Raw genomic sequence first — 25,865 nt, 5'->3', positions numbered from 1 at the left:
TTATTTGCTTTACGCCGCATTAGCACAGAAAGGCTATATCGCGGCGAGAGCTAATTCGAATATTATAACAATTTAAGGTATATTTTTAAAATCAGACAAAAGGTCTTTCAATAAACTAAAATTCTAGACTAAAGCAAATTGATTATTTACAAATAAAAATCAACACTAAGATAACGTGATAAAAATTAAAATCGTTTTAAATATAACAACATTTTTATATTTTATAATATATTCCAATTTCTTTTAAGAATGAAACAATATTTGTAAATGGAATATTATTAAATAAATCATACGACATCTAGAAATAACACACTGATCTTTTAGAAGAGGCGCGTGTATTTTTTTCAAGAATTTAATACTGGAAGCTGCAGGTGAGGTTTTCAGGCACGGACCAATTTTTTTCGAGGGAAATGGGGAGAGGGGGGATCTTTAGAAAAAAAAAATGAATTGAATTACCCCCCTTACACCAGTTGAAAAAAAGAGCGCCAATATAACTATTTTTCGCGCCTTTTGATCACGTGATCGGTACTTGTAAATGATAAGTCCCGAGAAGTTACGAGTAATTTTGATGGCCATAATGGTGGGAAGAAAACGTCGAAATAAGTGAGTATTTTCTACGAGTTGTTACTACCCATTAAGAAGTAATAAAGCTATCCTCTTTTTATGTGGCTTAAGTTATTTCCGGTGATCGATACATTTTTAATATGCCATCGATTTTTGTTTTGAAATTAGAAGAAACAAGTGCAATTTCGTCATTTGATGGCCACATTTATCAGTATGATAATGGTTGGCTACTTTGCTTCGATAGCTGGGGAGAGTTTACGATTGAAAAACTGCTTTTAGATTGATTGATTGATTGTTATTTGCTTTACGCCGCATTAGCACAGAAAGGCTATATCGCGGCGAGAGCTAATTCGAATATTATAACAATTTAAGGTATATTTTTAAAATCAGACAAAAGGTCTTTCAATAAACTAAAATTCTAGACTAAAGCAAATTGATTATTTACAAATAAAAATCAACACTAAGATAACGTGATAAAAATTAAAATCGTTTTAAATATAACAACATTTTTATATTTTATAATATATTCCAATTTCTTTTAAGAATGAAACAATATTTGTAAATGGAATATTATTAAATAAATCATACGACATCTAGAAATAACACACTGATCTTTTAGAAGAGGCGCGTGTATTTTTTTCAAGAATTTAATACTGGAAGCTGCAGGTGAGGTTTTCAGGCACGGACCAATTTTTTTCGAGGGAAATGGGGAGAGGGGGGATCTTTAGAAAAAAAAAATGAAGAGAAAAAATAAACTGGCCCATATATTTCTGTTGACTGTTAAGCAAAAAAAAATCAAAGAAATTTTCTTCCAGTATCATGTACTTGTAGTTGTATACGATATTTAACTTTAAAGCTACCACTCAGTGACTGTGTATCATCAGAACACCGGTTATAGGTACTAACCAAGCAGGTGTGATCGATTTTTGCCTCACACGGTATAGAAAATCTTTGTTTTGTTCACATAATATCAATGTGTACTTCAATCTGTCAATCTAAACCTAATTGTTGTTTTTAGAAATGATTTGTTGGCAGGTTTATGATAAATGATGTCTAATTATCTTCCCAAAAGAAGAACGAATATTAAAAACATGTGCAAAAACTTGTCAAAGAATTTGGCATTCGTCTCATCCGATATAATTCTGTATTTATTGCAACTCTTTTTCTGATAGAAGGCCACTGTGCATGTGCATTAAGTATGGCTGTATCAATAATTTCATTTGCATTGGAATCTTTCATGCATATATTTTTTTGATATTTTATTCTGAAAAGAAGCGTTGTGTATGGTGGTTAGCTGACCACATAAATCTGTTTGTACGGTGCATAGTTTAAAATAAGTAGCTGTATGCCATACACAATTTTCATACTCGTTTACTACCCAAAAGGTTTCAAGGAATGAATAATCACAGGTAGGTTTATGATTGGTAACTATTCTTTTTTGCCCTGTATTGGCTTTCTTTCAGGTAAAACATGTAAATGTCTCAATTGTATCGAAATTGAAAGTTGGTGTTGACATTCACAACTACATGTATTTGCGCATTTGCTAGTCAATTGTTCTTATTACAGGGGTTCAAACTAACATTTGGTACTGGAAGGTCCAGGACCTTTGACACTCGAAACTGAAAGGTCCACAACCTAAATAAAAAAAGGCTAAATTCCAGGTCCTACTTTTACTTGAAATATTTCCTAGCTCAGTAAGATACAATATTAATGTGTTTTTAGTGTTAGGTTAATTTTAGCTGGTTTCAATGTCAAAATCACTGTTGTTTAACATGTTTAATAAAAAAATGTAATTGTCTTGTATATATTATCAATTCAAATAATCTTTTTTGGGGGGTATTTGGGAGGGTGTCGTTGTGGATGGGTGTGTAGTGTCTCAACTATTTGTAATAAGTTACTAATTATACCATTATATTTAACAGTTCAAATGCATACAAATGACTTCTTTTAGAGAACCACTGAATAGAATGAAACCAAACATGGCATGAATGTTCCCAGGGGTTTATCTGGGTATTTTGGGAAAAAGGACCCTGGCCAGTTTTGGGAATTTTTTAACGCGGTTTTCAATGAGATTGGGAAAAACAACCAATATTCCTGATGTTAGTTTTAGTGTGTTTAATTCATTAAAAACATTTTTTTGTTGGTGAAAATAAAGTAAGGACTATACCTTCTTTGTTTTTAAATATAACAACATGACATTTGAGTATCAAAATAATGAGTTCTAACTTCTTGAGGATTGTTACATTTTTTGTTTTGACATGAAAATTTGTGAACTGAAATATTGTGAGTTCTGTATAAAATATATCCTGTTTCTATTTTCTTTTTTTATATATCTTTTAGTTTTCAATTTTAGTGTTGCTAAGTCAGCTGTCAAATGTTTGGTTCTTTTAATTTTTTTATTTACTGTTTTTTATTGACAAACCCGGAATTATATACTTGTCCGTTTCCCGATTTGATCTGGTTTTAGTATTTCCCCCATACTTCCTGTTTATTTATGGCAGCCATTTTTTGTCAATGTTGTTTGTTTAAAAATGTTCAATATGTTTTAACTTGGATTTACACATTACTTGTTGGCAATTTTTGACATAAAGCTAGCGGTTCAATGAATAAAATAAACATCTATGTCATTAATAATAAAGATGGAAATGAATTTTGTGATCATTTGGGAATTTTGCTCCCAAAATTGGGAAAAATGTAGGGTTTTTGCCGTTGGGAATGGGTCCGAAAACTGGACCCTGTGGAATGCTAGAAAAATCCATGGTTCCTTATGAGGTACTGACCAAGTGTTGTTACTTTGTAGCCGATCCATCATTCAAGATGGGCGCCAGCGGGGGACTTAGTTTAACATAGGACCCTATGGGAAATGCATACAAATGACTTATTTTAGAGAACCACTGAATGCAATGAAACCAAACATGGCATGAATGTTCCTTATGAGGTGCTGACCAAGTGTTGTTACTTTGTAGCCGATCCATCATTCAAGATGGCCGCTAGCGGGGGACTTAGTTTAACATAGGACCCCATGGGAAATGCATACAAAAGACTAATTTTAGAGAACCACTGAATGGAATGAAACCAAACATAGCATAAATGTTCCTTTCGTAATGAGGTGCTGGCCAAGTGTTGTTACTTTGTAGCCAAATTTTATCTTTTTTTTATATGATTTCAAAAACCCAGGTAGAATCAGGTGAGCGATACAGGCTCTTGAGAGCCTTTAGTTTAAATTCTAGTTCTTATTTTTCATAATTTATTATAGATGTATTTTGTCAACTGCCTGGAATTATTATTTTTTCATTGTATTTGGTTGGCAAACCCGGAATTATCCTTATCTGCTCCAGAATCTGATCCGGTTTAATAATTGTCTTTATTTCTGGTTTATGGCATCTGTTGTTTTCAATGTTGTTTTTGTCAGTCAGATACGAGTTTACTTGGATTTACACATTTCTTGTGTTGACGATTTTGGGTATAAAGCTAGCGGTTGAATAAAATGAACATCGCTTTCATGAATAATGAAGATGAAAATAATTTTGATATCGTTTGGAAATTGTGGTCAAAAGGTCGGCAAAGTTAATTTTTATTTTCTTTCTAATAATTTGAAGATCTGTCGGGCCTAACTAGTAACAAAAAAGAAAGTCCGAAGGCTAAAGTGGAAGGTCATGGACCTCAGACCACAGCTAATTTGAACCCCTGTATTAGAATATCAAAGTTGTCTCATACATGTAGGAAAAAATCAATGCGAAAATTATTTTGGAGCAGGAATTTCAGATGTTGAGAAATGTACACTGAGTGATAAAAACTATAAAAAAAAAGATTTTTATTTACCGTGTCAGTTGAAAATCTATCATGCTCGCTTGGTTAGTACCTATATCTGCTGTTCGATGATACACGGTGGCTACCCACCCTATAAAAATGATAATACCGGAAACACAGATTCTTTTTTAGGCCTTATTTATATATATTTAAAAAGAGGGCAATAAAGTAGTTTCAGATGGAGACATCATGAAGTGGGGGAGGACCTGCTAATAAGCTTTGAATGTTATTATATATTTGTAGGTTGGATACACCATGTGACTTTAGAAAAAAAAAAGAAAACTGTGAAACAGACTATTAAAGAATCAACTGGTGGCATTCAATCAGATAGGTAAGTGTCTGAAACTCATTTGCAGTTCTTATTATTCTTTTTGTACTTCACCTGGCTGAAGACCATGTCAGCTTATGCCATCACTTTGTGTCCATCATTGTCTGTAAACTTTAAAAAAAATCTTTTACCGTTCAGAAGTTATGGTTCTTGAAAGATTGAAAAGTGGCTTTTCCAGTTGTGTCCGTGCATTTACTCATGAACCATTCAACTTAAGCTTTTCAAATTTTAATATGTTGATACTGATGACAAACTGGAGGTCAAATTTGATATTGACGATTTTCACTTTCACCGTTCATCAGTTATGGTTCTTGTGATATTGGCAGGACACAAATTAATGTTAATAAATCCGATTTGCTGTTGTTGTGACAGCCTCTTGTTTGTTGTTGATTCTAAGTTTTAACCGGATTTTTGTGACAAAAATGTCTGTTATTGATTTGGGGATGTAGGGCGGGCGGGCGGGCGGCAATCAAATGTTGTCTGTGCATTAACTCATGAACCGTTCAACGAAAGCTTCCCAAATTTTAATATGTTGTTACTGATGCCAAATGGAGGTCAAGTTCAATAATGACGAATTTCAGTCACCATTCATCAGTAATGGTTCTTGTGATATTGCCAGGACACAAATAAATGTTAATAAATCCGGTTTGCTGTCGTTGTGACAGCCTCTTGTTAGCTGTTGGTCTAGATTTATGTCTTAGGCCACTTTTTTTTATTTGTTGGTTTACGGATCCGCCGACCCTGTATTTCACGATTTTAAAATAAAAATAAAATTCCGCCGACCCTTTTCTGTTTGAAGAAGTACAAATAAAAATAAAAACATGATAAAAAAAAGATCGGTCTTTCTTCTTCCAGTCAGAATACCCTCGGAGTGGATTCGAAAATCCCGTGCGGTTCCCTGTTCAGTCAACGTTTCATCATGATCTAATGTGGTGAAAAGGAACCAGTTGAAAGGCGGTTCCCTGTTCAGTAAACATTTCATCATGATCTAATGCGGTGAAAAGGAACCAGTTGAAAATGGAGGACCAGATACGATTTTACAAATTATACTTACATGTACTTAGATTTACACATTAATTGTTGGAGATTTTCGGTGTCAATCTAGCGGTTGAACAAAATGAACATCGTAGTCATGAATAATAAAAATTAAAGATCGTTTGGGAATTTTGGTTTAAAAGGTCAGACCACCGCTAATTTGAACCACAGGCACTTGTTTCTATCCATATTCTATTTATATGGATAGTCGACCTTCCTATGGATAGAAACAAGTGCCTGTGATTTGAACCCCTGTTTCAGACAGTCAGTGAGGTTGACGGCGGGTCAACTTTGGTTCAAGTGTTGATCAGAAAGTTTGAAACCCGTTGAAAGGGGCTGTTTTAGTTTCATTACACATATGAGGTACTAGTCCAAATAATTATGACGTCTGGCAAGGCTTCCTGGCATCCCATATTTGTTTTTAAATAGCCTTGCCAGACGTCCCTAAAGGGAAGGATCTTTTTACTTGCTGCCAGGGATGAGTGTCTGATTAATTGGTCTTATTATATAAATACCTAAATACCATCCAACGGTACCCATTGAGATTTAATGGAACAGAGATGGGATATGGTGAACAAGATCCCAACACAAAATCAGAACATGTATTACTGTCATAGAATGCCTGACAATTAAAATCACTTCGACATTAATTTTATAAAAAGGGACAATCACAGGACACTTCGAGATATAAGCTAATACTTAGCAGTGTAAAATAGCATAAAAAGCCTAAAAAGGACATGTTTTCATGTACCACATATGTTATTATGAAGGCATATGACATGCAGAGTGCATATGATATTTCCTCAATAAGATTGTATTGTGTTATGAGGAATTTTGTCACTCCCTGATCTAAATTTGATAAATAACTTTACACACTTCTTAGTTATATTAATCTTAATATCTGTATACTTTTTGCTGATGATTCAAAATTTCATTTTTGAGTTATTGAGTATTTTGTAAAAAAGGGGGAGGGTTTTTTTACATGTCGTGCCGTATCTCAAAAACGATTTATGAACATGCTTAAAACTTTACACACTTCTTTGTTATATTAATCTAAAGATCTGTATACTTTTTGGTGATGACTCAAAATTTTATTATTGAGTTATTGAGTATTTTGTAAATAAAGGGGAGGGTTTTTTTTACATGTCACGCCGTATCTCAAAAACAATTTATGATTATTGCTTGAAACTGTACACACTTCTTTTTTATATTAATCTAAAGATCTGTATACTTTTTGGTTTGATTCAAAATTTTATTTTAGTGATATTTGTAAACAAAAACAGGGGGGGGGGGGGGGGGGGTTTCACATGTCCCGCCATGTCTCAAAAACAATAAATGGTTATTGCTTAAAACTTTATCAGAAACTATTTTTGATTATTGCATAAAACTTCCACACAAGACGTCGGGCGTATCATGCGCTCATGGACCAGCTGTTTATTAGGCCTTGTGTTCCTATTCCTGTGTGTGATTTTTTTTTATTTGCAGTCAAAAAGTACTGGATGAATGTATGATAGAATCTGATACATGTTTGTCTAGGCCAACATTTTTTTTGATATCTGTTTTGAGAGAGAGCTTTCACTATTTCCGGAGAAATTCTTATAAAAATAAAAGTGAATGTTATAGCTTATATTTTTATTTTCACTCCCTATCCTATCATAATGTACATGTAGCAGTGTTTCCCATTTTAGCACCGCAATGAAAAACATTTTATTTGTCCATGCCTCAATATTTTTTTTTCTTTTAGATGTTGCATTCACCAGACACATAAGTTTTGTCCAAATATGCCCAATATTATGAGGCTATTTCTCCAACCCATAGATGTTGCATTCACAAGACACATAAGTTTTGTCCAAATATGCCCAATATTATGAGGCTATTTCTCCCATAATGCAATTTAAAAAAAATGGATTCTAGTTCTGAGGACCACATGGAATTACCTGTTGGATTTTTGCTCATTCTATCTGACTACGATTTCTCAGTCATTTGCAGCTTTTGTCAAGATAACAATTTGGATGTGCTTGAACTTTATATTGATGGAACCAATGCACTTGCTTTTTATGATTTAATGGAATTTAATGCTGTAGTTATTTATTCAAACAACAATTCAATTGAATACATGAAATATTCTATAGATTTTGAGCAAGGAAATTAGGTATTTATATGTTGATCTTAACAATACATTGTTTTGTATTCATAACCCCGTAACACAGTTTCAGGTGGTATATTTGGAATTACCGTCAGTCTCTTGTCTGAACATGTTCATAGGTCCCCACTTTTCTTGTGAGTGGGATTTCTCTTACATTTAAACAAAAAATTAAAATAACAATCAGATTTATCAATGTCATATAAAAATTGGTAGAAGTTTCAGTACATATATTGTTACTCGAACAACAGCATATACTAGGTACGTTCTTGGATCACATGCAGTGACATGGTGACATTGATGAATACTACTCAAAACAGATTTTTATGGCCTTGCCACTGAATGGTACGGGCAAATAGTGTTTCAGACTGCAGGGTCACCAAAAGATTGTTACTGAATTTTTGTTTGCTTTTGAATTGAAATAATTGACTGTGAATAGAAGAAGCCAGTTGAAAGTATATATTTTAAAGCTCGACTATTTTATGTATTACTTGGGACTGTACATAATGTTTCCAATTATAACTCTTTGGCAAATTCTTATTTCTACTAACCAGATGATTTATGCAAATTGCACAAACCTATCGCAATATAAATTTATGCACTCAGTTTGCTTTATAATCTAGAATTATGGATGCCTTTATTTTATCTATCATATCTTTATATTTTGCTTAAATCAATTCAAACATTATACAGGGAAACTTTGTTTTGCCGAAGAATTTCTTAATTCAGAAGTTTATGAATACCTTCACACACGTTCGAAATAACCAATTTATATAAATAGGTATGTAGCTATAAAAAGATACCAAAATTAAAATGATGTTCGCCAGACACGAGTTAAGTCTACAAGAAAAGCATCAGTGACGCTCGAATGAAAAAAGTTAAAAGGCTAAATACATGTACATTTCAAATTTAAGGAATCTATTCTTTGGGTAGAATGAATCTATTTTCAAATTCAAACATTCCACATTGTGAATATGGACCATAATTTGGTATTCGGCCTTTGGTTTCTTTTGGTATCCTTTTTTATAAGTTCTAAAACTTTAACTTTTATTCTGTGGGTTGTGTTGGTGTTAGAATAGTATTAATGGAACAATTGAGTTTTTCAAGAAAAAATTAATACATTTTGATTCACCGTTTACGTGACAGGAAACCAAACAGGAAACCAATCTTTATTTTCTTTATTTTGCACAATATTTTTCAAAAGACATAAATGAACACCATTACTAGTGTTACTTGCTTCATGTTGATATTTAAAATCTATTTTCAATGTTAAATTAAAGTTTTTTTTAAACGCGACAGGAAACCATAAGAAACCGAAAACATTTTTTAAGTTTTATTTTATTGCAAAATCTGCTTAAAATAACCTGAACAGTATACCTTTTCTTAAAATCCATCTTTAATGTAACAGTACTATGAAACTCCTAAATATGTGCTTGTTTTGAAAACAATTAGTACAATGTATTCAGAAATTTCCATTTTTTCTTCATTGATACAGGATACCATAATCGTTGTATCTTGATGTTTAAGCCAAAAAAATGTATTTATATTTGGTTTTGAAATTCCAGTTATATACAATTTATTCCAAATCATTGGCAATGTAAAATTCTTTAAATCCAGTAAAGAAAAAAACTTTTAACTTGGAATTAAAATCTTTAAAATAGGCACCATGTGATATTTGTGACCTGTACACCATCTACATGGTTTCCACATTTTAACCTACTTTAGTGGGCTTAAATCAATAAATTACTTCCTTTCAAGTCATGCATGGTAAAAGTTTACTTCTCCTTTGACAAGTTTATTGCGTTTCTGATAAGTGTTTGCAGAACATGAATAAAAAAAAATAATTAAAAATTGTGACAAAGATACCAACTTTGTACATTCCAAGTGTAACGGTATATTAACATGTATTTTTTATTAAATTATATTTATTCACCTAAAATATCCAGTAATATTTACTGCTGAAGTAAAATTAATCCAACGAGCATTGGTACAATGATAAGAGACGTAATTTCGATTGAATTTTCCAAGGACTCTTTACATCGTTATCGGGAAACGAAGTGTGTTCTAACGTCTGTCAAATCTGAAATCGATTTTGTCAAGTCATTGGGCATTTATTTTCACACAGGATCGTATGTAACATTATGCACATAGGAAAAATAATAGACCCCCGGCGCAATATCTTTGAAAATTGTATTTTCCTCTTTTAAACAAGACGAAACAAGTCTACAGATTATGTTTGCTAACATCCCGTTGGAAACAAAAACAATGTTTAGACCTAGTATTTCGTATATCCGGCCGTAATGGCGTGATCACATGTTAGTCACATGTTTCACGTATGACCGGAAATGAATAGACAAACATTTTTTATTAAAAAAAAGGAAATAACTGGACTTCTGTTTCGTGTGAAATGTAACGCATAACGATAACGTCATTTTTTAACTTGATTATTACGAAGAACAGAACTAGAATGTAAATCCTCTCTGATTTACCTGTTTGAACATCTCGCGAGAGTTCATATTTGCATATTGTTATAAAGAATTCTATTACAACAAAGCAGATTACATCATCTAAAATTTGCGTTACGAAATCGGACTCCAAAGTAACGCCACTATTCTTACATCTGCTACAGAAATACTTATAATTCTCGGCATTTTCTTTTGACTATTCTTATTGGTCGATGTTCTTTATTATTTGAAAGCAAAAGTTACGAATTTGCCGGTGACGATTATCTATAAATCAGTCAGCGTTATGCACTTCGGAAGCGAAAAGTAACGCGAGAAACGACACAAAAATACGGTCGTATAATCTTTGAAATTTGTAAATTTCAATTTTTTTTCTAGGGATGAGTAGCATACACTTGTATGTTGATAAAAATAAAGGCTTCTTTAGATGTAGTTACGACTTTTCTTACAGTAATACACATTTTTATCACTTTTCTATAGTTATAGGAAACGAGCCCAATAGCAAATTATGGTCCATATATTACTATGCAAAATATAAGCAAATGCTTCTAAATCCATGCTAAAACAGTATGAAATAATCAACATTATGGTCGTAATTAAATTTTGTTGTGATAATTGTAAATTATTTTTAGGGTTGATGTGAGCTGCAAGGATTAAATCATGCTTTATGAATTGAAAACACACAACTATTTATATTCACGACCGTTCAAAGTTTGAATATTTACTAAATTTATCTTACTTTCTGTTTTCTGAATATATAATAATACAAAAAACAAATAATTACTCATCAAACCCAAATAACAAAATGGTATGAAATAAATAACGGAGAAATATAAGGATTATTGTTTATAAACATTTTTTTGTATGATGCAAGAATTTATTAAGATTTAATTTTTATGTTTCTTGTACAAATGAATATTTAAAAATATCAAAGGAGAGTATCTTGTCATATAAAATGCTTATTTCTTATTTGCAACTCTGAAAACTTTCTGATTTCAATTATTGTTAGTTTCTTCAGACACATAAATACAGTATATATTTTATACATATTTCTATGATTCGGATTGAATAAAATAAATTTGATAAGAATGATATTATCTTTCTGTTTTCCGATCTGATATTATTTTTTTAATCAGAATGTTTTCTCTCCCAAATCTTTGATGGAATACACAGTATCCCGTGGTAAAATCTTCAAACATAATTAGTTTACATGTTATCGAGACAACAGACACTACCACTTTATAATTGACCTAGATACACACACTGTACAGTGGTCATTTTAAAACATATAATTGCATCGTCAAGGGCCATCAAGGGACCACATCAAAGACTTGTTAACGACCTGTTAAGACCTGTATTAATGACCCAAAACTTTCGAGACGTTTCAAGAAATTTATTCTGACTTCCGGCCGAGAGATATCGAGTGGCCCATAGACCCATCTAAAACTCGCCAATATATAAGCAGGGGGTTCATGCAAAAATCCTTCCCGAGTCCGAGAGTGATTGAAATTTTACCTGAGGGTGTCTGAGATTTTTCTATCTTGTACGTACTTCCATCTGTGTTTGATTCATTTTCTAACTTTCACACTTCATGCCAACCATTTTTTCGCTCACTTTCATCCGCCATTTGTAAACATTGATTGAAATATAGAGAAGAAAATGTGGTGCAATTGCCAATTAGACAACTCTTCACAAGAGACCAAATGACACAGAAATTAACAACTATAGGTCATGGGGCATATGGCCTTCAACAATGAGCCAAGCCGTTACTGCATAGTCAGCTATAAAAGGCCGCCCTGAAATAGCAAATGTAAACAATTCAAATGAGAAAACTAACGGCCTAATTAATGTACAAAAAATTAACAAAAAAAACAAATATGTAAGTCTAACACAGCAACAAACAACTATCACTGAATTACAGGCTTCTGACTTGGGACAAACATAAATGTCAGTGACGTCATAATGCTCCACTGTTTTGTCTCAACCCTAGGGTGAAATAGATAAATCTCAAACCAGTTAAAAACCAGAACAAATGTATCTCAAAAGTGAGAAAGTTACTCTGAGTTTGGTATTTTTGTAATCTACTTTCTACTGTTTGAACTATACATGTCATATGTGATTTTTGTTTATAGAAAACATTTTGTTAATTGTAGGATTGTATGGTCCAAACTGCCACAAACACCTATCCTTTGGCCTGTAAGAGTGGTGAATCAGGAGCATTTAGAAACTGAAATATATTGCTACTCAGATAACGCATAGTAAGATTATTTACTTATTAAATTCACAGGTCTTCCTTTGTCAGTTACAAGTATTTTACTGTAATGTTGTTGCAATCTCCCTCTTTGGTCCATAAAAATGTGGTTCACTACATTTTGTGTTTACTACAGCATTTGAGGCCTTGTATGCCAATAGTAAAGGATTTAGTAATTCATTTATATTTTGAAATTAATTAAAAAAAAAAAAAATAGTGCAAGATCATTAGATGTACATGCAGGTTGCAGTATTAGAAAATTGAGCATGGCACATGGCGTTTTCAACCCCTGTCATAGCCTTTATAGCTCACCTCATAAAGTGAAGGAGGCTTTTGTGATACCATGAGTGTCCTCATTGTTGTCCAGTTAGAAAGAATGATTAGTCCATTCCTGCTTTGGACTGTTCAATTAAAACATACCAGGTATCTAGGAAAGTTACATTTTATCCAGGGAAGGAAGTTGATTGGATGAACGCTTTGTTAGCTGTGACCTATATTTATATAAGGTTGAATGACTCCACCTCAGTCTTGGTAAGGCTGAATGGTTAAAGTCCATTCCCAACATTTTGGGTTTTTACAATGCAAGAAATATTTGAAAGTATATTGTGGACATATGCCTACATCATTATTCCTTCATATTCCTTTTCTTACACAGTCTGTGCGCAAACATATTACAAAATTGTGCACAAACATGTTTCTCCTGTTTTTATCACAGGGTTAGTATACGTAGGTCAAGAAAGGGCATCCAACAGAGTAAATACATATACATATCACGTCTATCAGAGATATAAAGGTTATAAAATGCCTGATAACCAAGATATTAAGTTTTTAGTTTCTGTCATGTCTGTATTGGCTTATTAAGTCCCTGAGCCAATTTCAGATCTAGATATTCACTTAACATTTCGTGCTTTTCAGCATTGCAGTAAAAACAAAAGACATGCATGTGTTTCCTGGAAATGACTTTCACAAAATAAAAACTGAAGCACTAGGTATCTGATAATTCTGTTTGTTGTTTGTTTATAAGGGAAGGACCATTTAACTTCAAAAGGTAGAGTGTTTAGTTTTAAAAAAGAAATATATATTTCATCCATAATTAGTTTATGTTATGTTGAAGAAAAAAAATTTGGTGAGGGAGGGCAAGAAAAAAAATGTAAATAAAAACAATATTCTGATGTAAATATTGAAAAAAATATTTGATTAAATATGTGCTCAATAATTAAGTAAATGAATTTTCTTGCGCTGTGTGTGAAAAATAATCTGAGCTGGGGAAAAACCCAAGCCCCCCTTGAAATGAAATGGTCAGTCCCTTACTGAGTTAAACTTAGTTTTATAAAGTTTGTTATTGACTTATTGAGTTTATTGTTACTCTTGCTCAATTATATATATGCTAGTAGTCTGTTGTTATTTATGTATTATTGTCATTTTATTTATTTTCTTTTGTTACATCTTTTGACATCAGACTCAGACTTCTCTTGAACTGAATTAAATGTGCGTATTGTTATTCGTTTACTTTTCTACATTGGATTGAGGTATAAGGGAGAGGGTTGAGATCTTATAAACATGTTTAACCCTGCTGCAATTTTGCGCCTGTCCCAAGTCAGGAGCCTCTGGCCTTTGTTAGTCTTGTATGATTTTATTTTTAGTTTCTTGTGTATAATTTGGAGTTTAGTATGACGTCCATTATCACTGTACTAGTACACATATTTTTTAGGGGCAAGCTGAAGGACACCTACGGGTGCGGGAATTCTCGCTACATTCAAGACCCATTGGTGGCCTTCGGCTGTTGTATGCTCTATATTCAGGTTGTTGTCACTTTGACATATTCACCATTTCCTTTCTCAATTTTATTCAACTTACGACTTTGTATAAAAAAAAAATAGACAATTTATTTTTAGCTCACCTAGCTTGAACCATGTGAGTTTATGCATTCACTATGTGTGTCCATCGTCCATACACTTTTTCAAAAACCTTGACTTCATGGAAACTACTGAATGATAATGTTCATGGAAGTAATTTTCAAAATGACTGCCACCTTCCTAAAAAGTTTTTGGCTACATGTATGCTTTTCTGTTAAAATTTGTAAAGCCTTGATGTTGGTGGTGCTAATTCCTCCAGTTCAGTGTGATGAGTTCTACCTGTATTCAGATTTTCATGAAAATTCTTGAACCTATATTGGAGTTATGGCCCTTGTTATTATAATTTAATGTGTAGTGTATTAAATCGTTGTTCAAAATTACAGTAGTTTTATTTTTCAAAGTGTAATATGCTATAGGTGAGCGATTCAGACTTGATTTTTGTCTCGCCTTGACATAGCAAGACATAGATATAGTTTGTGATTATATAATTAGGTGTAGTTTATGGTGAACAGCAAGTGGTAGGTCAATCATACTTGGTATGCAGTTGTAAAAACATTGGCACATCTCATATCCATGGAGATTATTTGGCCCTGCCCCCTCAGTCATGGTCTATTGACTCAGAGTACGCGAACATGTTTTTTGAAATGTCGGTTCATGGGACGGACAATGCAAGATTATTTGTCAGTCCTACAAAATCTTAGCCAGTCCTAAAAAATCTGTCAATTTTATCCTCAAATAAAAATAATAACATATTTTATCAATAAATAATTTTATTATTATTAGTTTTATTTTTCACAGCCACAGACAAAGTAACAATTAAGCCAAGGACCAGTTCTGTTCTTCTGATTGTTCTTATTTAAAGTCATCTTCACTATCTATTTCATCATCTGAATCACTTTCTCAGTATTTGTTATCTCCATCAAAAGATTCAAACCCTGATTGATTGCTTGGGATGGCTATATGAACAAATTTAGTAGGTCACATGTAGATCAGCACTTTGGTTTCAGTTTGTTTATAATAGGAAACCCGTACCAGATATTAAGCTGCAGGTAAATCTGATGACCGATGTAAACATGTACTGGAATTAATTGCGGTACATCTAATTACCAATAAAAAGGCACTGCAACGGCCATTTTACATCTGTCATTTGGACTGGCACTAGCCTTCAAAATACTCGTCCGAGACTCATTTTGACCAATAGGACTGACAGGACTGACCATTTTCGCGAACTCTGTTGACTTGGAAACTTGCTTATTTTGCATGTGTTTGTTTGTGATGAAGTCAGTTTATGGGGAACCATTAGTGGTAGGTGAATGATATTTGGTATGCAGTTGTATAAGCATTGGCATATCTCGTTTCCATGGAGATAATTTGGCTCCGCCCCTAAGTCATGGTCTATTGACGTTGAAATTTTTTCTAAGTTATCTTGTATTAGTTTGTGATTAGGTTAGTTCAAGGGGAACCATTAGTCCATTAGTGGTAGGCCGATGTTAATTGGTATTCAGTTGTATAAGCATTGGCACATCTCATTTCCATGGAGAATATTTGGCCTTGCCCCTTAGTCTAATGACTTTGAAACTTATCTTAGTTTACATGTACTAGTTTGTGATTAGATCAGTTTAAGATGAACTGCTTATGTTAAGTCAATGATATTTGGTATACAAATTTATTTGCATTTGCAAGTATTGTTTCCATGGAGATTATATAGTCCCACCCCCTCTTTATGGTTCATTGACTTTGAAACTTTTACAAAGTTTACAAGTTAATGTTTGTATTTATATTTGGGAACGACTTATAATAGGACAATGGTATTTGGTATGCAGTTATAATAGCATTGGCACAGTTCAATTACATTGGACATTGTTTAGCCATATTATGGTTTATTGACTTTGAATATTTGCATAACTTGTGTAAGATCTTAGATTATTGCTATTTGGATTTCAACATTTGCATAATCAAAATAACAGAAAGGCGAGACATATCTCTGTGATAACAGTTTTTTAAATCATTAATAGAAATATTACAAAATATATATTCAAAGCCTCATCAAATCTTTCAGTAATTATTATATGACCGCAAAAAAAAATTTTGTGGTCGTATATTGGTATCATGTTGTTGTCCGAAGACGGATGTTTCTGGATAATAACTTTAGTAAAAGTTAATAAAAATCAATAAAATTTTAACACAATGTTTATAATTACAAAAGGATTGATTGATTGATTGTTGGTTGCTTAACGTCCAGTGGCAAATATTTCATGCATATTCAGGACGAGAACAAGTTCACAATAAATACAATAGGTAGGTTCTGTAATAGATTAAGGGATTAAGGTCGGAGAAATTTAGACTGCCACGGGAAATGAGGGTATATTGGATAGGGACAGAAATTTAGCCTTGCAACAGGTCACCTACGGACCCCTCAAAGAGTTGTTGCAAGGGTTCTTAACGTGCAAAGAACGTGGCACTTTCTTTACACGAGGCATCGGATTTAACGTCACCATTCTGACCGGACGTGGCTGCAAATTTGTACATCCCGCACAGCCAAACGGACGCCCCACTTTAGCACGGGTTTTACTGCCGGTCGGAGGAAGACCAATGGTGACCATATTTCTATTCCCCAGTCACCCTTGGGGGGTAATTACAAAAGGAAGGTTGGGATTGATTTTGGGGGTTATGGTCCCATTGGTTTAGGAATTAGGGACCCAAAGGGGCCCAAAACATACATTTATCCAGAGATGCAAACAGTTTTTTTTTCCTGTCAGACATTGGGGCCTACAGGGTAACAAGTTTTGCCAGACCCATCACATTTCTGCCAGACCTTTTTTTTTCACTCAAATAATCTGCTTGTATATAATGGAAAAAACCCAGCCTAAAAGCACATGACTTTCAACAATTGTAAACAAAGCATTCAATTTGTGATCATGGATTACAGCTTTTAATTAATTTAATTTGGATATAGATATTAAACTGAAGGTACAATCAAGCAATGTTTTTATTTTTTATTTTGGATTAAAACGAATTTGAAAGAAAAGTATAGAAAATAAAATAATCTTTGACATCAAAACAGACGATCTGAAATATATTGTGAATATGCAGTGACCCATATATATTTATGAAATCTGCTACGGAGGTCAAAATGACATCATATTTCAAACCAATGGTGTGTTTTCTCTGTTACAACTTATCAACTGCATTTGAAATAAATATTTCAATAAATTAATGCTGTCCAACATACGATTTCAAAACTGAAATTTATTCTGCAAAAGGTTTACTTTTTATACAACTGCAAAAATTGAAAAGCTTTAGGTTGTATATTGGTATCACGTTCAGGTGTCGTCGTCGTCCCAAGACTTGGTTTTCACACTATAACTTTAGTATTAGTAAATAGACATCTATGACATTTTAACACAAGGTTTATGACCACAAAAGGAAGGTTGGGATTGATTTTGGTGAGTTTTGGTCCCAACAGTTATAATTAAGAATCAGGGGCCAAAAAGGGCCCAAATAAGCATTTTCTTGGTTTTTGCACAATAACTTTAGTTTAAGTAAATAGAAATCTGTAAAATTTTGACACAAGGTTTATGACCACAAAAGGAAAGTGGGGATTGATTTTGGGAGTTTTGGTCCCAACAGTTTAGGAAATCGGGGCCAAATTTATGTCATTAAAATGCCTGAAAGTGCCTATATAACATGCCTAAAAGTGCTTAAAAATAAATGCTGAAGTGTCCTAATTTTGTGGTGATTTGATGAAAAAGATGGTAGTCATTATAAAAAAAATAGAACATGCATGTAAACCTTGTGTAAATGCAGTTTTTTGCTAGATTTCAATACAAAAAGGAAAAAACTGTTTTAAAGATGAATATGATATCCCAAGTTAAATAGCCATAATGTAAAAAAAAGTAGGTGTGCCTTTTTTCCAAAATGGCTACCAATTTTTCCCCCAAAATCATAATGGATTTCTAAAAAAAAGTTGATCTTCCTGTTTGCAAAATTAAACAAATGATGCATGAACTTGACTAGCATTATATCTAGTTAAAAGTAAAGACTCTTTCTGTATGACAATTAAACGAAGTAAGAATGGACTTGAATCAATCTTTTGTCTAATGGAAAATAAAGACTTTCTGTTTAGACCATTTAACACATTACAATGTTAGTATGGACTTTACTCAGCCACTTATCTAATGGAAAATAAACATGAAAAAATCTCTTACTGTTACATTAAACTCTTTAAATTTCAACTATGGACTTGACTTGGCCACATATCTAATGAAAAAAATATACTCTTTCGTTTTGGGCATTAAACACATTAAGTATGGAAGACTCCCAAATTTATCTTATGAAAAATAAACGACTCTCTGTTGGACAATTACAAACATTAATTATGGACTTGACTTGGCCACATATTTAATGGAAAAAACAGACTCATTCGTTTTGGACATTAAACACATTAAGTATGGACTTGACCCCCAAATTAATCTTATGAAAAATAAAGACTCTTTTTGGACAAATAAAAACTTTAATTATGGAATTGACTTGGACACATATCTAATGGAAAAAACAGACTCATTCGTTTTGGACATAAAACACATTAAGTATGGACTTGACTCCCAAATTAATCTTATGAAAAATAAAGACTCTGTTGAACACTTAAAAACCTTAATTATGGAATTGACTTGGACACATATCTAATGGAAGAAAAGCTCTATGCTACTGCCTATTTAGTTTGATTATGTAGGGAAATAGATGAAAAAATAACAATTTTGCTTCCATTCAGACAAAATGCATTGGTTCTTAGAACATATTTAAACTAATATAATTGAGAAATAATTCATGGAAGCCATAGAATTATTCTAATATGACGTGCTTCTTTCGCTTTGTAAACAACACTTTGGTAAAATTCTTGATATATCTATACTTAGCGCAGACTCTGTGGTGTACATAATAATGGCTGTTCAGTTACAATATATTTCCCACGTAAATCCACATGTATTGAAACCTATTTGCAAACCCTTTGCCGATTTCATTGTTTTAAAAATTGCAATTAAAAAAAGACAAAATCACTTTTATTCTTATTCGGATGCATAATAAAAAGAAGTAATGCACAAGACCTCGGAAAAACCAACAAATCAAAATTAAAATAAAATTCCGCGAAAGTCTATTAATGTTTTTGGCTCATTTAAGTCATTTCAAAACATGACGTCATACAAATAAAAACGCTAGAGTCGAAAGTTTTCTGTTACCTAAACCATTGAAATGTTGTTTACTTTTGTATTAAGATTGATTATCAAGGTAGGTTTTGTTTGATTTTCTATTCTATTGCATTATTCTCATATTTACTTATTTCGGCAAGTCAATATGGCGGCTCCTTAGTTACGAAATGTCAACTTTGGATTTGACGGTAGCTTACGAGAAAAATATGTAAATCAAAATGACAATTGTGGATTTTAAGAATGAAACAGATTTTTATTTTAGCGGTTGTTCACGAAATAATCCATGCAAGCAAAGGATTTATTAGAATGTTTGAGCTTTATCTAACCAGGAGTAAAAAAGAACAGCCACAAACACAGCTTTACCCACCTTCGCTTCAGTTTTTTTAATGATAGTATTTGTCCTATTAGAATCGAAATAATTCATGGAAGCCATAGATTGTTGGAAATTTACACATGGCCTAGCTAACACTCAGGATAAAATTCGAATATCACAGCCCAGGCCATGTGTAAATTTCCAATAATCTATGGCTTCCATGAATTATTTCTGAATTTACACATGGCCTGGGCCGTGATATTCAAATTTTATCCTGAGTGTTAGCTAGGCCATGTGAAAATTTCCAACAATCTATGGCTTCCATGAATTATTTCGATTCTAATAGGACAAATACAATCATTAAAAAAACTGAAGCGAGGGTGGGTTTTCTGTGTGTTTGGCTGTTCATTTTTACTCCCCGTTAGATAAAGCTCAAACATTCTTATAAATGTGTAGCTTGCATGGATTATTTCTTGAGCAACCACTAGAAAAAAATTTGTTTTATTCTTTAATTCTCAAAGCCAACAATTGCCATTTTAATTTACATGTTTTTCTCGGAAGCTGCCGTTACTGAATGCAAAGTTGACATTTCGTAACTAAGGAGCCGTCATGTTGACTTGTTGAAATCAGTAAATATGCAAATAATGCAATACAAAAGAAAATTAAACGAAACCTACCTTGAAAATCAATTTTAATACAACAGTATACGACATTTGTATGACGTCATGTTTTGATATGTGCCAAAAACATTAATAGACTTTCGCAGAATTTTATTTTATTTTTATTTTGTTGATTTCTATGAGCTCTTGTGCATAACTTCTATTTATTATGACCCCCAAGGGTGACTGGGGAATAGAAGTATGGTCACCATTGGTCTTCCTCCGACCGGCAGTAAAACCCGTGCTAAAGTGGGGCGTCCGTTTTGGCTGTGCGGGATGTACAAATTTGCAGCCACGTCCGGTCAGAATGGGGACGTTAAATCCTATGCCTCGTGTAAAGAGAGTGCCACGCTCTTTGCACGTTAAGAACCCTTGCAACAACTCTTTGAGGGGTCCGTAGGTGACCTGTTGCAAGGCTAAATTTCTGTCCCTATCCAATATACCCTCATTTCCCGTGGTAGTCTAAATTTCTCCGACCTTAATCCCTTTATCTATTACAGAACCTACCTATTGTATTTATTGTGAACTTGTTCTCGTCCTGAATATGCATGAAATATTTGCCACTGGACGTTAAGCAACCAACAATCAATCAATCAATCTATTTATTATGCATCTGAATAAGAATAAAATTGATTTTGCCTTTTTTAATTGCAATTTTTCAAACAGTAAATTCGGCAAAGGGTTTGTAAATAGGTTTCAATACATGTGTTGTTTACAAAGGGAAAGAAGCATGTCATATTAGAATATAGGATTAACTACTGAGAACAGATTTCTGACACCTTATTGTTGAAAACATAACTTCAAATAGGTTTAATCTATGAAAAATTATTATCATTAAAGGAAACAGAACAAAAATAAGATCTAAAAAACAAATTTTACAAGTAATGGAAACTTTTTAGGAGAGTTATAAATGGGATACAGACAATGTGAAATTACCTTTACTGGATACAACTTTGTTATTTTCTTTTTGGACTCTTTTCAGGGCTTGTACAAATCTATAAAGCATTTTAAGTAGTGCCCAGTGCACTCCCGATTTTTTTTAAAATGTATTATCATAATTCATATATAGTAATGTAGTATTTGTGTTAAAAAGGGCGACTATCATTACTGAAGATTTTTCAAATTATTAAATTATCTTTCCTGAAGAAAAGTGATATGTCTTTTCAGAAGAAAGTTTATATATCTTGTTTAAAGTTTAAAACTTTAACTTTTAGTTATATTGAACATTTAAAAATTTGTAAATTTATGAAATGAGTCAACACAATGTAAAAAAAAAATATGTAAGTTTTGTTGTTAAAAATATACTTATTTTGATTTGAAAATCTTTCAAAAAGAAGATAGTTTATACAGAAACAGAGAGATTCAAGGGAAACTGGAAAATAAGTAGATTGGGCATTTCTTTAGAAAAAATACAGATAAAAGGTTATATATAAAAAAGAAGATGTGGTATAATTGCCAATGAGACAACTACCCACAAAAAGACCAAAATGACACAACATTAACAACTATAGGTCACCGTACGGCCTTCAACAATGAGCAAAGCCCATACCGCAAAGTCAGCTATATAGTCAGATATAGTTCATTTTGTGATTCTGACAAAAAGTATATGAATCATCAAACGAACAAAAAACAAGAGTGTAGACTTGAGTTGGATTTTCCAGGAATAAATAAATTAATATGCACTGTTAAATCGTATAATCTAATAAATTGCAGATACAGTATTGGAGTCCAAAATTGTGATGAATTAATAATATTCCTACCTTGGATAAATTACCACCCATGTTTTACCTAATTTATATCCTCTTAATCTCTAGATTTTAAGACTAAATTAAAACTGTAGCAGTAATTTCTAAGGGTCAGTCCAAAAGGGGAAACAAACAATATTTTAATTTTGGCCTTTGATCCATAGAGACAAAAATGTTACGACATCACTGAAAGAAGCCAAAGCAATCAACATTATTGTCGAGCCTTCAACTTTAGTCGAAAAAGCGAGACTAAGATAGTATCCAGAAGTAAAGTTTGCAAAAATAAAATTCCATTTTTTCTGTTTTTTACTTATAAATGGACTTAGTTTTTCTGCGGGGAAACATAACATTCACTCTATGGTTAAAGTTTTAAAAATTTTAATAACTTTCTTTAACTATTCTGGGTTTGTGCCAAACTTGGACAGAAGCTTGTTTATGATCATAAGATAGTATCCAGAAGTAAATTTTGTTGTAAAAAAATAAATCCATTTTTTTTACGTATTATACTTTTAAATGGACTTAGGTTTTCTGCCAGGAAACAACACATTCACTCTGTGGTTAAATGTTTTGAAAATTTAATAACTTTCTTATACTATTTTAAATTTGTACCAAACTTGGATAGATGCTTGTTTATGATCAAAAGCTAGTATCTAGAAAGCAAATTTTGTTAATATTTGGTACCTGTGTATCTGTATTTTACTTATAAATGGACTTAGTTTTTCTTCCAGTTAACAAAACATACAGTCTGCAAGTTTTTAAAACATTTATTCGATTCATAAACTATCCTGAAATTTTTACCAAACTTGGACAGAAGCTACTTACAATCAAAAGATAGTATCAAGAGGAAATTTTATTGATTGTTTTCCTCATTTTTGTTGAGCCTCGGAGTTACAGCAAAAGTAGGCGAGACACTGGGTTCCGCGGAACCCTTACACATTTTTAGTTCTACTGGCTTTCAAAATTGTAATGGCTTTCAAAATTTGGAATACAGGTTTGGCAGGGTTTTATCTATTGTCCATTAATGCCATATTCTGGCTTGATATAAATTATGAGCCTGGTACCTTTGATGTGTATTTAGCTTTAGTTTTCAGGTCCAGGTGAATTGATTTCTGCTCTCAGAGCCTTGGATGTGTTTAAAGTCAATTTCTCATTATCTCCAATATGCTATAATAGATTGACACATGATTGATATAAGTATATTTAATTTCAGAATTACTAAAGAAGAAAAAAATGGTGGAAACATCAAAATTATTTCTTCAAGATCTTGATTGGGCGATGAAGATGAAATCATCCGTCATTGACCCAATAACTGCAATGGATAGTCAATTGCAAGCGTCAGAATCTTTAGATAGTACATTGAAAAAATCAGTCACCGTTAACACCATCACTGCAATGGATAGTCAATTGCAAGCGTCAGAAACTTTAGATAGTACATTGAAAAAACCAGTCACTGTTAACACCATCACTGCAATGGATAGTCAATTGCAAGCGTCAGAAACTTTAGATAGTACATTGAAAAAACCAGTCACCGTTAACACCATCACTGCAATGGATAGTCAATTGCAAGCGTCAGAAACTTTAGATAGTACATTGAAAAAATCAGTCACCGTTAACACCATCACTGCAATGGATAGTCAATTGCAAGCGTCAGAATCTTTAGATAGTACATTGAAAAAACCAGTCACCGTTAACACCATCACTGCAATGGATAGTCAATTGCAAGCGTCAGAATCTTCCGAGAGTACATTGAAAAAATCAGTCACCGTTAACACCATCACTGCAATGGATAGTCAATTGCAAGCGTCAGAAACTTTAGATAGTACATTGAAAAAATCAGTCACTGTTAACACCATCCCTGCAATGGATAGTCAATTGCAAGCGTCAGAATCTTTAGATAGTACATTGAAAAAATCAGTCACCGTTAACACCATCACTGCAATGGATAGTCAATTGCAAGCATCAGAAACTTTAGATAGTACATTGAAAAAACCAGTCACCGTTAACACCATCACTGCAATGGATAGTCAATTGCAAGCGTCAGAATCTTTAGATAGTACATTGAAAAAATCAGTCACCGTTAACACCATCACTGCAATGGATAGTCAATTGCAAGCGTCAGAAACTTTAGATAGTACATTGAAAAAACCAGTCACCGTTAACACCATCACTGCAATGGATAGTCAATTGCAAGCGTCAGAATCATTAGATTGTACATTGAAAAAATCAGTCACCGTTAACACCATCACTGCAATGGATAGTCAATTGCAAGCGTCAGAATCTTTAGATAGTACATTGAAAAAATCAGTCACTGTTAACAGCATCACTTCAATGGATAGTCAATTGCAAGCGTCAGAGTCTTTAGATTGTACATTAAAAAAATCAGTCACCGTTAACACCATCACTGCAATGGATAGTCAATTGCAAGCGTCAGAATCTTTAGATAGTACATTGAAAAAATCAGTCACTGTTAACAGCATCACTTCAATGGATAGTCAATTGCAAGCGTCAGAAACTTTAGATAGTACATTGAAAAAAACAGTCACTGTTAACACCATCATTTCAATGGATATTAAATTGCAAGTGTCAGAAACTTTAGATAGTACATTGAAAAAATCAGTCACCGTTAACACCATCACTGCAATGGATAGTCCTGCGCCAGAAACTGCAGATAGTTCAAAGCTAGAATCTTTAGATAGTACATTGAAAAAATCAGTCACCGTTAACACCATCACTGCAATGGATAGTCAATTGCAAGCGTCAGAATCTTTAGATAGTACATTGAAAAAATCAGTCACCGTTAACACCATCACTGCAATGGATAGTCAATTGCAAGCGTCAGAAACTTTAGATAGTACATTGAAAAAAACAGTCACTGTTAACACCATCACTTCAATGGATAGTCAATTGCAAGTGTCAGAAACTTTAGATAGTACATTGAAAAAATCAGTCACCGTTAACACCATCACTGCAATGGATAGTCTTGCGCCAGATAGTTCAAAGGAGAAATCAGTCATTAACACATTCAATGCAAAGGATATTCAAACTACAGAACCTTCAAATAGTACAAAAGATCTGTCTGGCATGATTGAGTACAGAGATCCTGTATATATTTCATTGGATTCTGGATTGTTTGCAGTGCAAGAAATTAAGAAGGGAGATGAAGTTATTATATCAATTACCCCAGTAACCATAAAAACTGGCAATGATCAACAGACTGTAAATAAAGATGAAGTTATATATGTAGCTGAGCGCTTGGGGTGTTCAACTCAACAAGAAATGAACAGTACAATTCAACAAAAGTTGGACAGCCCCATTGAAATAACACAAGGAATCGATTTTGATGATGAAGACCTTGATGAGCAGCATGATAAAAATGATCCTGATTATGTCCCGTCTTCAGAAGAACAATTATCAGACAAATCCTTAGAAGATGAATTTATTCATAGTCTAAACAAGATACATAATGATGAGGATAGTGTTGCCAGAGACTAG

General features: G+C 32.9%; 1 protein-coding gene across 1 annotated transcript; it reads left to right on the top strand.

Moving 5' to 3' along the window:
• Positions 1-445: 445 nt before the first annotated feature.
• Positions 446-25,865, top strand: LOC127713878 (uncharacterized). Its single transcript, XM_052219844.1, has 5 exons — positions 446-603; positions 4,618-4,705; positions 12,496-12,600; positions 13,509-13,582; positions 23,584-25,865. Exons 4-5 carry the CDS (start codon positions 13,531-13,533, stop codon positions 25,863-25,865), a joined length of 2,334 nt encoding a protein of 777 aa, XP_052075804.1. The 5' UTR covers positions 446-603; positions 4,618-4,705; positions 12,496-12,600; positions 13,509-13,530.

This window comes from Mytilus californianus, unplaced genomic scaffold, assembly GCF_021869535.1.
Source record: "Mytilus californianus isolate M0D057914Y unplaced genomic scaffold, xbMytCali1.0.p SCAF_84, whole genome shotgun sequence".
Taxonomy (NCBI): Eukaryota; Metazoa; Mollusca; class Bivalvia; order Mytilida; family Mytilidae; genus Mytilus; species Mytilus californianus.
This window is presented reverse-complemented; position numbering and strand designations above follow the sequence as displayed.

Bases quoted from the DNA above. Each gene is read 5' to 3' on its own strand.
- LOC127713878 (XM_052219844.1), top strand. From the start codon at position 13,531: ATGCATGTGTTTCCTGGAAATGACTTTCACAAAATAAAAACTGAAGCA. The intron at 13,583-23,583 runs GTATCTGATAAT...ATTTAATTTCAG, and splicing joins AATAAAAACTGAAGCACTAG to AATTACTAAAGAAGAAAAAA.